Source organism: Etheostoma cragini, chromosome 12 (genome assembly GCF_013103735.1).
Source record: "Etheostoma cragini isolate CJK2018 chromosome 12, CSU_Ecrag_1.0, whole genome shotgun sequence".
Lineage (NCBI taxonomy): Eukaryota > Metazoa > Chordata > Actinopteri > Perciformes > Percidae > Etheostoma > Etheostoma cragini.
The window spans coordinates 4,906,728-4,921,968 of record NC_048418.1 but is presented as its reverse complement, the minus strand read 5'-3'; the positions used below and the strand labels follow the sequence as shown (position 1 = coordinate 4,921,968).

General features: G+C 40.5%; 1 protein-coding gene across 5 annotated transcripts in view; it reads right to left on the bottom strand.

Moving 5' to 3' along the window:
* Positions 1–15,241, bottom strand: part of astn1 (astrotactin 1) — a 330,603-nt gene that overhangs the window by 171,454 nt on the left and 143,908 nt on the right. For all 5 annotated transcript variants that reach the window (XM_034888865.1, XM_034888866.1, XM_034888867.1 and 2 more), the window contains 2 exons: positions 12,715–12,881; positions 9,078–9,272 (listed from right to left, as the gene is read on the bottom strand). In XM_034888865.1, coding sequence (XP_034744756.1) covers positions 9,078–9,272; positions 12,715–12,881 — 362 coding nt within the window. The remainder of the gene's footprint in view (positions 1–9,077; positions 9,273–12,714; positions 12,882–15,241) is intronic.

Below are 15,241 nucleotides of genomic sequence, written 5' to 3'. Positions count from 1 at the left end.
GTTTGTAAATTTGCGGCAACATTGTTACACTGCAATACAGGATACAAGAGGCAGTTATGATACTATACAGGCGTGTAGTTGGGATTAAAATGGTGCCACTTGAAATATGGGTGTGGTCCGAGCAAGGGCCCCGATAGCAGGGGCGTAGAAAGTAGAGAAGCCCCCTGACACTTTACACCTCTGGTGTGATTTGTTGTTGCAGCGGTGTGAGGCAATCGCAAAAGGGTCTGTAGTTAATAAAATATTTGTATTTAAAATTGCATATTGATACTGAGGTACTTGCCAGCAGCATTTTGTTTTGACAATACAGCAACATGTTTTCTACGACAATATAAATCATTTCGGAATGACAACCTTTCTGAAATGCTGCGTTGATGGACAAAGGTAAAGGACTCAAAATGATTGAAAAGAATAAAGAAAGGCTGGCAGGACAGAGCAGATCCAAGATAAATAGGTTTGCTTCTCATCAATGACAGATTGTGAAGCACTACGTTTTGGCACATTAGGGGGAAATCAATACATAGTTACAATTATGCAAGATTGTGCAGTGTATTAAAGAGACAGTCTCATAAAGCTTGCCGTTTTTCATTATGTTGGTTCTACTGCAATGTGACTCATCTTCAGTTTGAGAGTCCTCATTTGTCTCTTGCTGCGAGTGACTGTTATTTGAACTCACTTATTACATCCACTCCATCAGTCTTTCTCTCAGTGCCAGTTGGGTTCACAACAAGGTTACACAACAGAATAACTTAAATAAATCAGTAACTTAAGTCATTCAGGAATCTTTGGACCAAAGCTGATGAGACTGTCTCTAACTCCTGTAGGTATCCTGGACTGCAGTCAAAAAGTCAAAAACAATAACCTAAGGCTTTTACCTTAACCCCAATGGTAAACGGCATGAGGTCAAGGAAAGGTATGAAAGAGAATTCAAAAGGAATTAGGAATATACAACAGTGGTGCGAGGAGAAGGGAGAGGAAGCAAAGCGGGGCCGCAGGTCTGGTGTTATGCTAAGGCTAGCCACCTCTACCGAGCCTATATCTCCCCAATCCCAGATCCCTGGTACATAAAACGGACAACATGGAATTGCAGCTCGCTGGAAATTGCTGTGTTTGTGACCGCTGTTTTTAATTACTGAAACCTACAGACCTGACAGGAATAATTCACATGTTGATCTTCATTTGAAAATGAAACTGATAAGTGCTGCTCCAGGGGACAGTATTTGTGTGTGTGTGTGTGTGTGTGTGTGATACACACACACACACACACACACACACACACACACACACACACACACACACACACACACACTTATCAGTTCCACCAGTACCAGTTCCACCAGTACTGGCAATACTCACCAAAACAATTGCTGTCGGCACACCAACATAACTTCAATGAGGACAGTAAAAACAATGTTCCTAGCCAGATTATCTGAATCTCTTCAGAGGTCAGAAACCAGAATGATCCCTGTGTTCCGCTGTATGCTCAGGTTTCCAACATGGCTGGTCTTTTTGTACCAAAGTATATTAATGGAAGAAGCAAAAAAAAAAAAAAAAGTTGAAGTTGAAACATCTCTGGATGACTCATTTTTGCTGTTTATTTTACTTGCAAATTTAAAATGACCAGAAATGACTTCAGGTATGCTAAGAATATTTCCTGCCAGTAACTATATATGACACAAGCTTTTAAATCAAGTGAATAAGATCTCAGTAAGCCTTAATGGATGCTCTCCTACAACGCGGTAGCCATTTAAACAAGCACAAAAAGGTTCTCATGGTTCACACTGGTGACAGTTTTCCTTAATATACTATACACCATGCATGATTTGCTTTAAATTGATTCATACTATGCATTTTGGGCCTGAGTTGTGAAAATAAAAAAGGATACATGTATATTTACAAATCAAAAAGTGTTGCTTTTGGGAAAGTCACAGCTCCAGAACAACATAAGCCATAGGCAGGAGAAGGAACAGCGGTAGAGCAGTTGTATCAAATACCATTATACAATTGACATTTTATTTGCATGGCGTGGCCAGGGGTGTGAGGGTAATTAAAAAGGAAATCAGGCTCATAAAAATAATATGTTAGCCTGCCAGTGATGTAGAACAAAGCTGCTGATGTGGTTAGGTAGTAAGGCACGACATTGGGAGGAAACTTCATGCTTGGTGAGCCTCTGGGGCCAGAAAAATATTACTATGTAGATTCACTACTAAAACTGTGTGTGTGTATGCACAAAGACAGAAATGTGAATTCAAATATTTTTTTTTAATTTCTAAAGCAGCCCACATACATGGTTCCATGTAATAAATCATTGTGGAACTGTGCGCACGTGCACAAGCCTAATTTCCACTTCCACTAGTAGCCCCCCCCCCCCAAAAAAAAAGAGGCTGAAACAGCCATAAACGTCTGTTTTTATCTATTTCACAGATTGGTTGGAATGGAATTTCACAGTGTCACTGCTCTGTTTGTTACATATAGCCATCATCATCTTGTAAAGAACCAAAGTAAGTTTATTTGCCTGTTGCTAGATTAGTTTCACAGAATGATGAAAAACCAGGTTGGGTGTTTGTTTTTTTTGACAATGGATTTATTTTCTGCTGAAAGCAATTATGCATGTTTTCAGCTTACAAATGCACACACATGCTGAATTTATAAATGACTCTCTCGCTCTGTTGAAGATTTGTTTCTCCCTCTTAGGTGCACACTATGTAGAGTGTGGGCTGAGTTCTTATCGCTGCATTCACACTGGATTATTTTCATAGCAACTTTGTTGGATGATGACATGTAACATTTAACAGCCATCTGCCACTGTAAGTATGCAATAATTCATTCTCTTAGAGTGAAATCTTTCTTAAAAATGTTTAAAGAACTTTCAACTTGCCAAAATATGTAGATTTCCTCTAGTAAGAGCTGTGGTGAAGCAGCCATCTGTTTTATAAATCACTAAATTATGACAAAACACAAGAACACTTGACCATTTGACTAGTTTCTGTTTTCCTCTCGATAGTGTCGCATTGTCAGACCTTTCTCCACAGTGCTGCAGAGGAGGGGAACCCTAACCCCACACAGCATTCCAGGATGGAAGAAAAACATGCTTTGGTTTATTGGCATTTCTTTAAACCAATCATAATCGTCATGGGCAGTGCTGAGTGCTGGACGGAGCCCCGGTGCTGCTGCAAAATAGCCTCTGGAAGGAACATGTGTGTTCAAAGGTTTTTTTTTGTCATGCAACAGAAAACTCAGATTGGACAGATAGTCTAGCTAGCTGTCTGAATTTACCCTGCGGAGATCTGAAGACCAGTGAACCAAAGTCCTCATAATTCCACCGGAGTTTAAAATTCCGACACAAAGAAAGCGGAATGTAACGGACAGGTTGTGAATATAGACTATCCTCTTGATGATACCTTTGACTATGTGGCTGGATAAACTCACAGCTTTCAGAAAAGAAACAATCAGGGCCACCAACAAACTGCTCCCACCCCGCCTTCTCAGACAAATCTCATATTTAATCAACTGAGTCAATGATGGTATTCCTCTTGAGGGGGGAGTTTTGTACATAAAGTTGAGGTGAGCCAAATAAAGGAAAGAGAAAAAAAGAGAAGCCAGCAGAAGGTAGTTTGGGTGAAAGGGTTGTCAGGTGGGAGCGTGGTCTTAATCATTGATCCGAAGCAGCCACCAGAATGAGAACAAAGGGCACTAAAATATTCATTAAAAGCTGCTCTGAGCTTGTCGTGTGAAAGAGGAATAGAGGAGGGGGGGGGGGGGGGGGGGGGGGGGGGGGGGGGGGGGGGGGGGGGGGGGGGGGGGGGGGGGTAATGAGGAGGTCAGCTTTTAACATCTCAATACTGGAGTCCACTGGCTCCCACTGAGACAGCAAGATAGAGACCCTTCCGCTGAACTCTGTAATATGAATCCAGATCATATCGGGGTCCAGTGCTCCAGAGATGTCACAGTGATCAGACCTCCTTCCTGGGCACAAACGCTCATATGTCATGTTGCTCTGTAACCAGAATCCTCACACCCCCAGGAGTCTGCTGCCAATAACAATGACACAACTGGATTTTGCCTTGTAGGAAATCAAACAAATAAGCCTTGCATTCTACAACAAGATGAGGGGGAGCTTCCTGCACGGGAAAGGTGGGGTGTGCTTCCCTTTCCGGAAAACATGAGAGGTATTTCAAGGCTGCTGAGCTTGAAAGATGAACCATGCTGGGTGGAAAGAACCCAAACAGCTCTAAGAGAGAGAGAGAGAGAGAGAGAGAGAGAGAGAGAGAGAGATGTGTGGACCCTGTTACGAGACATAGCTGCAAGGGCTTGGCTGCCCAGCAGACGGGGAATCCGCACACCGACTGTGCCCGTGTGTGTAAGTGTAAAAGTGTGTTGGCATGCATTTGCGTGCATCTCACGAAAGTGTATGCATGTGTGTGTGTTTTTCTGCTAGGCGCCTGCTCCTACCCCTTGCTGCTTTCCTTTTATTCTCCCTCTCTTTCTGTTGTTTCTCCAGACAGTCTAAATAGCAAAGCCTTGCAGGGACCACAGAGGAGATCCATTTTTTTCTCCCCATGCAAGTTCCCCCCCAAATAACAGATTGTTTACAATTTTCTACGGACAAGGAGGGGGTTCTTAGTGAGGTAGCTAAAAATGAGAATAAAAGACGAAGTAGAAGTTTTACAGATTTTCAAAAAGCACAGATGATGGAGTGAGTTTGGAGCAAGATAAAAACAACAAACCTCCACTGATGATTGCACAATATTCAAATTTGACTTTTCATCTTCAGTGAATGATGGAGACAGATGCTTTGCGCCACTCCCGAGCAGTGGGGTAGAGGCTTTTGTAAAAGTGCCAGTGAACATCACATGAAAGGTTTCCTTACTGTCTCTCTATTTTACTCAAGGGCAAACAGTCCATCTAAAACAGACATGGGAGGACACAGGCCACAGTGCTCTTTCACTTACATATTATAGTTCCTCTGACTAAGTTAATGGGTGTTGAAGGCTGCACATGGCAACTTTGCACTTCTGCCTCAAGTGGGAAATAACAGGATTTTATAAAGTTTGAAAGCTTTTCTGACTACAAGTCATTTAGCACAGTGCCAGTTAACTGCACAGCCCTCGGTCCTCAGTGTTACCGTCTAGCAGGAAGTGGAGAGAGTGGGAGAGATTAAGAGATCCAGCCACTAGGTGCCGTGTTTAGGACAGCATCTGCAAATCTGAAAAGAATTCATCTACAATGTAGAGCATTAAAAAATAGGAATAAAACCTCTTCCCCCCTACTGTTTTTTATATCTGAAGAGTGCTCCAGCAATTTAGTTGATGGTTCTTGCAAGAGACAAGACTTTATTTTTTTTAAAGGTTAAAGTCAATGTAGCAGATGTTCTGACTTGTATGATTAAGCTCGAAAAACGCTGGATCCTACATTTCCCATAATTAGGGTTGAGTTCTGACAGCTGGAGCCTTTTGCAACTTGAAAAAAAATGCGGAAGACAGTTTTCTCAGATAGAGTGGAACTCCCTGACTAGAAAAATTGACATGTACTCCATTTAACATGCAACATTTTTTACGTTATTGCAGTATGTTGTCTAATATGAAAACATCTTTAGAATATAAAATACTGTAAATCCATTTGATACAGACTGGCAGCCCATGCTGTGCAGGATTACATTTGACATTTATGGCGTTTTTCCACCTCATGGTATCTACTCAACTTTTTTGGTTTTCCATTATGATAAAAGGTCCCTGGTACCTGCTAACAAGTACTTTTTTTAGTACTACCTCACTCGAGGTACCAAGCTGAGGCAATACTAAAAGTTAACTTGTAAACCTGCAGACTAGTGATTGGTCGGAGAGAATCGACACTATTCACAGCGTCATTGCCAGCGACGGACGGGGGGTCCTGAACAAACCCGCTGTGTTAAGTAGTTTAGCCAGCAGTGTTTCTTTGCTGCCTCCAGCTTCTTTTGAAACCAAATTGTCTTCTGGCTGTGGCAACAACCACATACCGAGAATCAAAAGCACACCTTCAACGTTTTTGTGTGTTTTGCGTTAGGTCATGGCAGTTTCCTGCTATGACGACCAGCCAGGCTTGCCTCACACATGGGGCAGTACTAATCTGCAATGGAAAAAAGAACAGGGCACCGCGGCCGAGTGAAGACGAGCCGAGCAGGTAAGATTAAGGGGAAAAAAACGCCATTAGTTTATTTGTGAAAACAGCTTAACCAAAATGTAACATGTCATTTATTGTATTGCTGAATGTAACACACTTTTTCTAAACTTTCATTGGAGTTTAAAGTTTTGGAGTGACTCCTAGATTGAGTTATCCACAAACGTCGAACCAAAGACGTCTCTTTGGTAGTAAATTGCGATGCTCTCTTCCCGTAATGGCTGTTAATTTTACATTCAAAGCGTTCATATGGTCAGATTAGATTCAATTTCAGCACACTGGCTCCAGGTCACTTTTAATTCATTTGCAGTCATCTCTCATAATCAGGCCTTGCATTAACCATGCCTCCCAAAAGAGTCTCCCTTCCTCTTTCACCAACCTCATCTGCACAGGAAGCAGTCAGTGCTTTTCAAAGTCTAACTCAGACCCAGCTCTCCATTCACAACCACTTCCAAATGAGATCAGAGCATTTGAGATTTAGATTCTTGATGATATTAACTTTCCTGCCTCACCCGTCCCTCCCTTTCTACAAGTCCAGCGGTGGATCCCTAAGTGGGTGAGTTGCCTCCGGGCAGCGGAATCCATACACGGCCCAAATTAAATTCCTGGACTGCAGATGACTTTGCTGACCTTCTGACTTCCTGAGTTCAGTGGAAATGATTGCGGCATGCGGCCAGTGATAATTAACCATGTTCAAAGTACTCCACCATCCACAGCAAACCCTGTGCAAATCATGAAGATAAGCATCTCTTTGGACGCGTGTGGCTGAATATCCAGAAACCTATACAAGGACGTTGTGTGTGTTTTTTTGTACTTTTTAGTATTCCTCCTCTGAGTATTTTCCTGAGATTAGGGGACATGTCTCATGTTTTATAGAGGACAACCCCTGACATCGGGAGGCTTTGCTGAAACTCTTCTCCCCATAATGAAATAACCTTTAAATATACTGATCCAATCTGATATGTTTTTACAACCCACAGAGACACATTTATCTCCTGGTTATGCACTACAGCCATTTCCATTTTACCATTAAGTGATTCACACCATTTCAACCTTAGAGTCTATTAAAAAAAAAAAGGTACTGAGGCATAGGGCTTAGGAAACACCACTGTCAACAACAGTGTTGTCGTCCCACTTTAATTCTGTCACTTTTATGAACTTCTAAGCAGCATACAACAATTTGAAATCCTGAAATTACTTAAACAATGCAACATATATCAGGATAAGTGACCAAAATGGATAAAGGGATTAACTAATTCAGTTTACATTAAAATAGTCTCTTTTCCATTCACATGTATGAGACCATGAGCTTGCTAGCCACTGTAGGTGGAAGAAGTCAATAAATAAAAATAAAGATTTAACAGGCCCCTACGCACTAGTCCCCATCACAAGAATGCCATTTTAAATTCTTAGGAGTAGAACATCCTGTAAACAGATAATATAACACTGAATAACCAGCAACACTCTAGGAAGGCCATAGCTAATATTTTAAAACTTTAAAATTAAATATAATACTTTTGATATTATCTAAGCCGTTATTTTTGAGAAAACTCTATTCAATGCTTCACGACCAGCAGATATCCTGCTGGTACTAATTAGCATTATGGTTATCTTGAATGGGTGTGTGATCCAATCTAAATATACTAATTTAGTAGGCCGAGTAGGTGGACTGGCAAACAATCAAACCTATCCCAGGTAAAGCAAGCAACAATGTAAACAAAAAAAACAAAAGAATGCGGTCTCTGTAGACAGCCCAGGGTCTACAAAAGGCAACAAAAACAAAGTGTGCCAATGTTCACCACGAAGCATACACAGTGTTCCAGCGTTCCAGCCAATAACGGCTTATTTGTGGGTTTTGATCGCTTCTCTCTTCTCCCCCGGGGCTGCTGCACTGTTACTGAGCACAACGGCGGATTCTCTGACTTCAGCAGATTCCAATGCAGTTTGTTATCCGCCAACCCGTCTACTGTGACCCGAGATTGCCCTAATAGAAGCCTATCATGTCGCTGCTATGTCAAAGCAAAAACAGGGCCTTAGTTTTTTGCATTTCACCATTTCATTAATTTGTAATTACTTATTTCTATAAATGTATGTATTTAGTTATTTCAAGTATGTGTGTGATTGATGTGGATGTGTTTTTGTATTTGAAAAGTTTTGTATTTTGCACTTTTCAAAAGGAAATAAGAAAAACAGACATCTGTAGAAATTACTTCATAAAACACACATTTTCTGAGTACATGGAAGCTGTATCACTTTTTGGGGTAAAACATTTAGGCGAGAAAAGCATGTATTTTCAAGTGTCTCTAAAGAGGTTTAAGTGAGATCGCTGCATTTGGCAGCTGCAAAACAAGCCACAATGTAAGTTAATAGGGCGATTGTCCAGCTTGTATTTACCTTAACAAAAGTGCTCGTTTTGCCATTGACAGTGTCTAACAACATTATTAAAAGCATGTCTAAGGAGATCGACCTTTCTACTTGAGTAAGATCCTTTTTTAAAACATTAAAACATCCCCAAAATTGCGTTTGCTAAACCCACCAGACTCCATGTACATAAACGCTAATCTTAGTATCGTAAAATACACTTCATTCAAAGTCTGCACAATAACACACCGTGGTTAAACTACACAGCCCGCGTAATTGTCTCCTCAATGGAGTGTTCATTAAAAGCTTCTGTGTAACTCGTCAAGGTCTCCCGAACCTTCTTCACATGTGAATGAGTTGTGCTGCTCCTGAGTTTTTCCTTAACACAGTGTGTGTGTTTGTGCGTGTGTGTATAAAGCACTTTAACAGAATGATGACTGAAACAGATCTACCAAGTACATCACCAAGCCCAACCTTTGCCAAATTCTTACCGTGCTGAGATACAAATGGCAGAACCATGTTCCGCATGCTTCACTTCACAAAACAGCCTGCGCGTTTACCTGAATGTGGCCTTGAGGATCTGTCCGGTGGTGCTCTCTTTGGTGTGGTTGTTGTATCCATAGAAAAGGTCTCCGAACACAGTCTGGTTAGCGGGGATGTCCACTGCTTCCCCGCAGTCTATTCCCTCGGTGCAGGTCTCCGACAGCGGCAGGCATGACCTCCCATCTGGGCCGCGCTTGTAGTCCTCGATGCACCTAAAGTGACAGGGGTTTAAGCCATTCCATTAGCTCATGCATTTCCTTTTTTCCAATGGTGCAACGTAACCAACTACATTTACTCAAGTCCTGCCCTTAAGTACACAGTTTGAGGTACTTTTTTCATGCCACTTCACTACATTTCAGAAAGAAATATTGCACTTTTACCCCACGACATTAATCTGACAGCTTTAGTTACTACTTTCATTATAAGATAAGACTTTCCCCACACAAAACATAGAGTTTATAAAAGACAAGGTTTTATTAGAAATTAAACTACCCAACAAGAAATACAGCTGTAATTATTTGACAATAAAACACTTGTTTTGATTGTTTCCAGTTTGTAAAATGTGAGGATTTTTTGATTTTTTAAATAATGAGTGCTAGTTAGATGGCCAATTTTAAAAATGAAGCTGTAATTTAAATCGTTAACCATATGATAGGAAGCTGATGTCTCTTGGTAAGTGTAAAATAACAGCAGATAAAGGGATTCAATGTGCTGTCTCTGATCTTTCTATTTGGACTTTATATCATTTTTGGGTGCAAATTGCAAATGAATGAGGGCCATTATTATTTATGCTTTGTTTGGCCAGGTTTTTCCATTTCTAATTAGTTCTTCTCAAGCTGGCAGCTTTTTAGTGCATTGGCAACAGGGACAACTGTTAACAATTAATTTAATTGTTTTTTAAAAATGTTAGTTGAAGAGACAATCAAAATTAAACTATTTGCTGTCGTCGTTGAAATATGTTGTTTGTGTCCAGCCGGCATCTGTATTTTCCCTATTTTCCATCAACCATAGATGTTTTCTCTTTTTTCCCTTATTTTTCACCCAAGAGACTGGGATTCATGTCCAGCTCTTGTCCCGCGTGTCACTAAAACGTACATTTTGTGACCCCACCTACAATCTTTTCCTAAACCTAACTGTCCCGTTCTTTTGCCGCATGTCAGTGAAACACGTGCCCCGACCCAGAGCTTTAAATAGTGACCCCAAGAGTCCCGACCAAGCGCATCTAAATATGACAACAAAAGGAGGCTTTTTGCGTCAATAATAAACGCAACAGGCACCTGACCAAGCGTCACTTTTTGACGTGATGGGAGTGACAATGTGTTGCACTATAAAAGTTCTGAATCTGAACCTCAACGAGGTGTGACCCTAACTGCGTGTCTACACAAGAGGTGTTAAGCAGCATTTTCCAGTCATCCATCCCATATGTGTCTGACAGAACACACTCCTGACAACCGAAAGCAGTCTAGCCATCTAGTCCGGTAGATATCAGCCATATAGAAAACAGTGCTATATTGGCACTGGGTTTTGGTACCCAACCCTATTTAAATCACAATCTCATAATATTATTTTAACCTTGTAACTGAATGCTCAGCTTATTCTGAGATATTGCCTGCTGCGTTTTCACTGGGTTCAAAACATGCAGAACTTAACATTCAGCTAAATCAATTCTACTCAACTGGCATAGAATCATCCTCAAAAAAGGAGAGAAACACAGAGTCCTCTCAAGACTCTTTCATATTGATAATGTTTTGACATCTCGGTCTATAATATACTCTGAAATACATCAAAAGCAGACAAAGTGCAGGTAGAAACGAATGGGGATGTGGGGTTTAAGACAGAAAGATAATCTGTCAGGGATTTACACTGAGCCAAGTTCTCTCCTGAATGCCAAATGTCTCAAAGCTAATGCCAGTCTCCAGTGGGACCTGTAGAGGATTAACCACATCTGCACAGTGGAGAGCGACAACAAAATGCAGTCGTAGAGAATTAAATAAAACTGCAGTTTTTATATAGCCTACTGTGCTTGCAACATGATGTTTATTGTAAAGATGACGGAAAGAAACAAGTGCTTGTGTTAAAAAGAAAACACGTCCATTTACAGGATCTGGTGGTGTATTCAGAGCGGAGATAACTTTTAAAAAAGACCTTGGCATATGTCCACATACAGGACATATTGCAGTACATGGTGGTGATAATGCCGCTTTATGGCTCATTAGCAGCAGAAAAATACAGCAGTTTGGTTGGTTTCGCTCTTGGTTTATTTCCGAAACAAACACAGGTTACTGTGGGCCGGAGCCAACGCCAAAACAACAAACAGCTAACTTTACTGTCTGCTCTCTGCCCTAGCATCTCGCTTTCACTCTCGCTCTAAGGCAAACATCCTGCAAATATCAGTAATTGCTGCAATAGTTATTTTTATTTTGTTGACTTGTCTCTTAACTCTGCGACACACAAACATACCTGTTAAACACCTAACTACTTTCAGAAAGTCTATAACAACATGAACAAGTCTTGCCTTTGGACCGCCTTTAAGCTTACTTCTTACTACATCTTCCAAGTTGGCAGATCGCATCTTAACACTACACAGCTTGCTGTCATGCACACACACACACACACACACAATCTTTCAATAAAAGAATCCCAGATTTTCCCAACTACTTTTTTGTCAAAAAAATGCAACACATGCATTAAAGTACAGACAACCCCTCCACTGAGTTTTTCCTCAACTTGTGTCTCGTCTTGTAGCTCCTCAGCCTCTGTGAGGCATCAGTGAGCCTCATGTCTTGCATTTTAGAACCGCTCACACATCGCACTGAGCAAATGCCGATTTCCATGGTAGCTATAACAACTGCTCATGCGCTCATTCCATTGGTTGAGAACATTTGAAGCGGCCAATTCAGCATCCATCTGAAGGTTAAGGTAGTGTAGTTTGTAAGGGGTGTAAACGTTGCATTGCTTTCCGCCTTGTGCTTCCTAATGCTCATCCCGCACCAAATATCTCATCTTAACGTTGGTGCATGCTTCACTTCCTGGCCAATAGTTGTACATTTACATAAAAGAATATTTTGAGAAGTGTGGACAGTTATAATACAAATTTAAAAACTCCACAAAAGAAAATGATTAATTTGCCAAAAATGTTGACAACTCCATTGAAATGTGGTATGAAAAGCCAGCATTAGTGGTAGTGATGGCCAAGTAAAGCTTTGTGAACCATTTGCTTTATTTTCTGAGCCCACTAGATGGCGAGCTTTGTTCAACCAATGTTTGAAAGAACACGGTCATGCCATTCCTCTGTATTTTTCTTGAACCAAGGGCACCATTTAGTGGGCTCTGAAAATAAAGACAATGGTTCAAGAAGATTCATGAGGCTTTATTTGGCCATCACTAATTAGCAGGTTTGCAGATGCATTTATGGGGTAATAATATGCCCCAACATAAAAACAATTTTACTAAAATGGCTTTAAAGTGTCAAAATGTAGTTCTTAACCCATCAGTATTGATACAGGAATTGATATTAGTTTGTCTTGCAATGAAAACATTGCAAAATTTATGGGACTAGAGGCCATGTGAATCAGACTCCTAATATAGGGTTATGAAAAAGATCAATTATAGTAAATATTAAAGATGTAGACCAGAGAATCTGTTATTTCTTACCCACAGAACATCTGGATGTTGTAGAGTGTCGGGTCATCCTCTAGAGGCGCCAGCTGCTGGAGACACAGCTGCTCACATCCTCCATTGAAACCGTCGGAACAGTCGATGCCGATGTGGTGGTCGTAGCACCCAGTCCCATCCTTCATAGGACTCAACCCCAGAGGGCACTGTGGAAGGAATACTTGTTTTTAAATGAATAATGTTAGCAATTACAGCGTTTTACTACATTCTTAGAGTTGCCTAAACTGTGAGACGCTGCCAGATTAACACTAATCCCAGATGGGACAGGTAAACAGACCAAATAACATCTGTGCCACAGATTGTAAATGGTCGCATTTCTGTTCCCATTAGTGCAGCCTGTATGAGCACTGAGCTTAGTCTGCAATGCTGCACAGGGAAATATGTAAAATCATATTATCAGCTTAAATAATAGCAGGAGGCTTCAACACAAGGAGCAATGGTACTTTTAAGGCTTTTATCACTGTTGAAACAAAGGGAACAAAAATGAATTATCTTCTGCAATGCAAAAGTTACTTATGAGAATAAAGTCAATTAAATAAAAAAGTAAAACAAAATTTTCATAAACAAAAAACTTGCTCATAAGAGACAAACAGGAACATATTGGCATCACATTTGCAGCATGCAGGGCAACGCTCAGTTTGCGTTATGTAAGTGGAAGATATACCATATTTTTATATTCATCTAACAATTCCAATGGTACTAATGAAAATGTGATGCAACATGTGTTAAATCCGTGATGTAGCACACTTTCATTTTGCTAGTTAACTGTTAATGGAAATCTTTGGGTCACATCAGCTGTGCCGGTGAGACAGCAATTTGTTTGCTACATTTGCTAGTTCCGACATACAGGAGCTAAATCTGGGGGGGGGGGGGGGGGGGGGGGGGGGGGGGGGGGGGGGGGGGGGGGGTTGGTAATTCAGCAGATATCTTAGCTATATCAAGCCAACAAAGCAGTTTTATGATTATATGTGAAGTAATTATTCAGACTGGAAAATTCCACAATCTATGCCAAGCTAACGTTAGCACAAGTTGGCTGGCTAAATAAATAGGGACGGACTAGAAATAGTCTGTTGCTTTTTATTTTAAAGCAAATTGCCCCACAACATGAATACTGGTTGATTACATCTATTATTCTGTTGGTAACCATTGTTGTATAATCAAACTTATTACACTAGAGGGTGTAATTTATCATCATATTATTGGCACTGCCTTGATGCTAAGGGAACTGCATCAGTGTATAATGTGCCAATAATTACATTTAATCACACCCTCTTGTGTAATATTGCTTGATTAAAAAGAACTACTGCCAACGTCATGGTGGTTGTTAAAAGAAAAGTCAGAAGGTCACCAAAGTTAGTAGGATTAAACAAAATAATGTGAATCCCATGGCAACCTATCCATTAGTTGTTGTAGTTATAAGACAATATGCAGATAAATATCAGAAAACATCATTATTACTGGTCCATGTGTTGTGGTGTCGCTGTGTCTTAATGCAATACTGCACCACCACTGCCCAAGATGAACTCATTACTCATTCAGCCACAGTATGTACAATCTTGACTGAATAGTCGATATTCAGTTCTCACAAAAGGGACTCTAAAGTTTTACCTTGTACTGTACGTGTTAAAGAAATTGCATTTGCATAGCACTGCCACTTGATTATTCACTGTGGCACAGGAAATGACAAGAACAGTGATGAAATGGCAGACAACCAGTATCATCTATAATGAAACCCTTTAATAAAAGGATGCTTGTTCTATTGGGGGAGATAAGGAAATTGTATAAATTAAATGTTCTAATAATCCAGAAAGGACCATTGAAATTATTTAGTTTGGTAAAGTGTGAAAATGAATATGTTTCAAAGATTAACTTATAAAAAAAAGACTACATTGTGACATTTTTACAGAACCATGGACAAGTTCTTAATTGAAATGCACTCTGTGCTGGGGTAACTTTACAAAAGAGCTGGGAGACCTGACTTAACCCCGGTTCCCTCCTTCTACCGACTTGTTCAGTATTTTCCCAAGCACTTTTTTTCAGAGACCTGTCAAGTCAAATTCACATTATGTTTTCTGTCAGCTATTACTTCAAAGGAAACTTTGATGGAGAGCATTTTAACAAGGCAGTGCACCCTCAGAACAGTGACTAGGCAGCTGGTTTCCTATAAGCTCCAAGGGATCAGCAAGCTTATTTTATTATTTAGGCGTACTGTATTCAGAGGGTCCAGATGGCTCATTTGGCTATTAAAGCTCACATGCTTGTTGTGGATTCACATCTAATTTTGTGGAGGTGCAGTACACCTTGGTTTCGGTTAACGTAAGACTGAGTGCAGAGAAAAATCTGGCAATTAGCATGGTTATGCGGCAATGTGGGACTTAAATTGCCCATTGGTGTAACATCCTGTAGCGTTTTGCCTCTTTTTTTAAAAATAATTTAAAGTCACAGACCCCACCAACACAGTCTAAATAGACCACAGACATTTAAATGACTATGTGGACTGGAATTT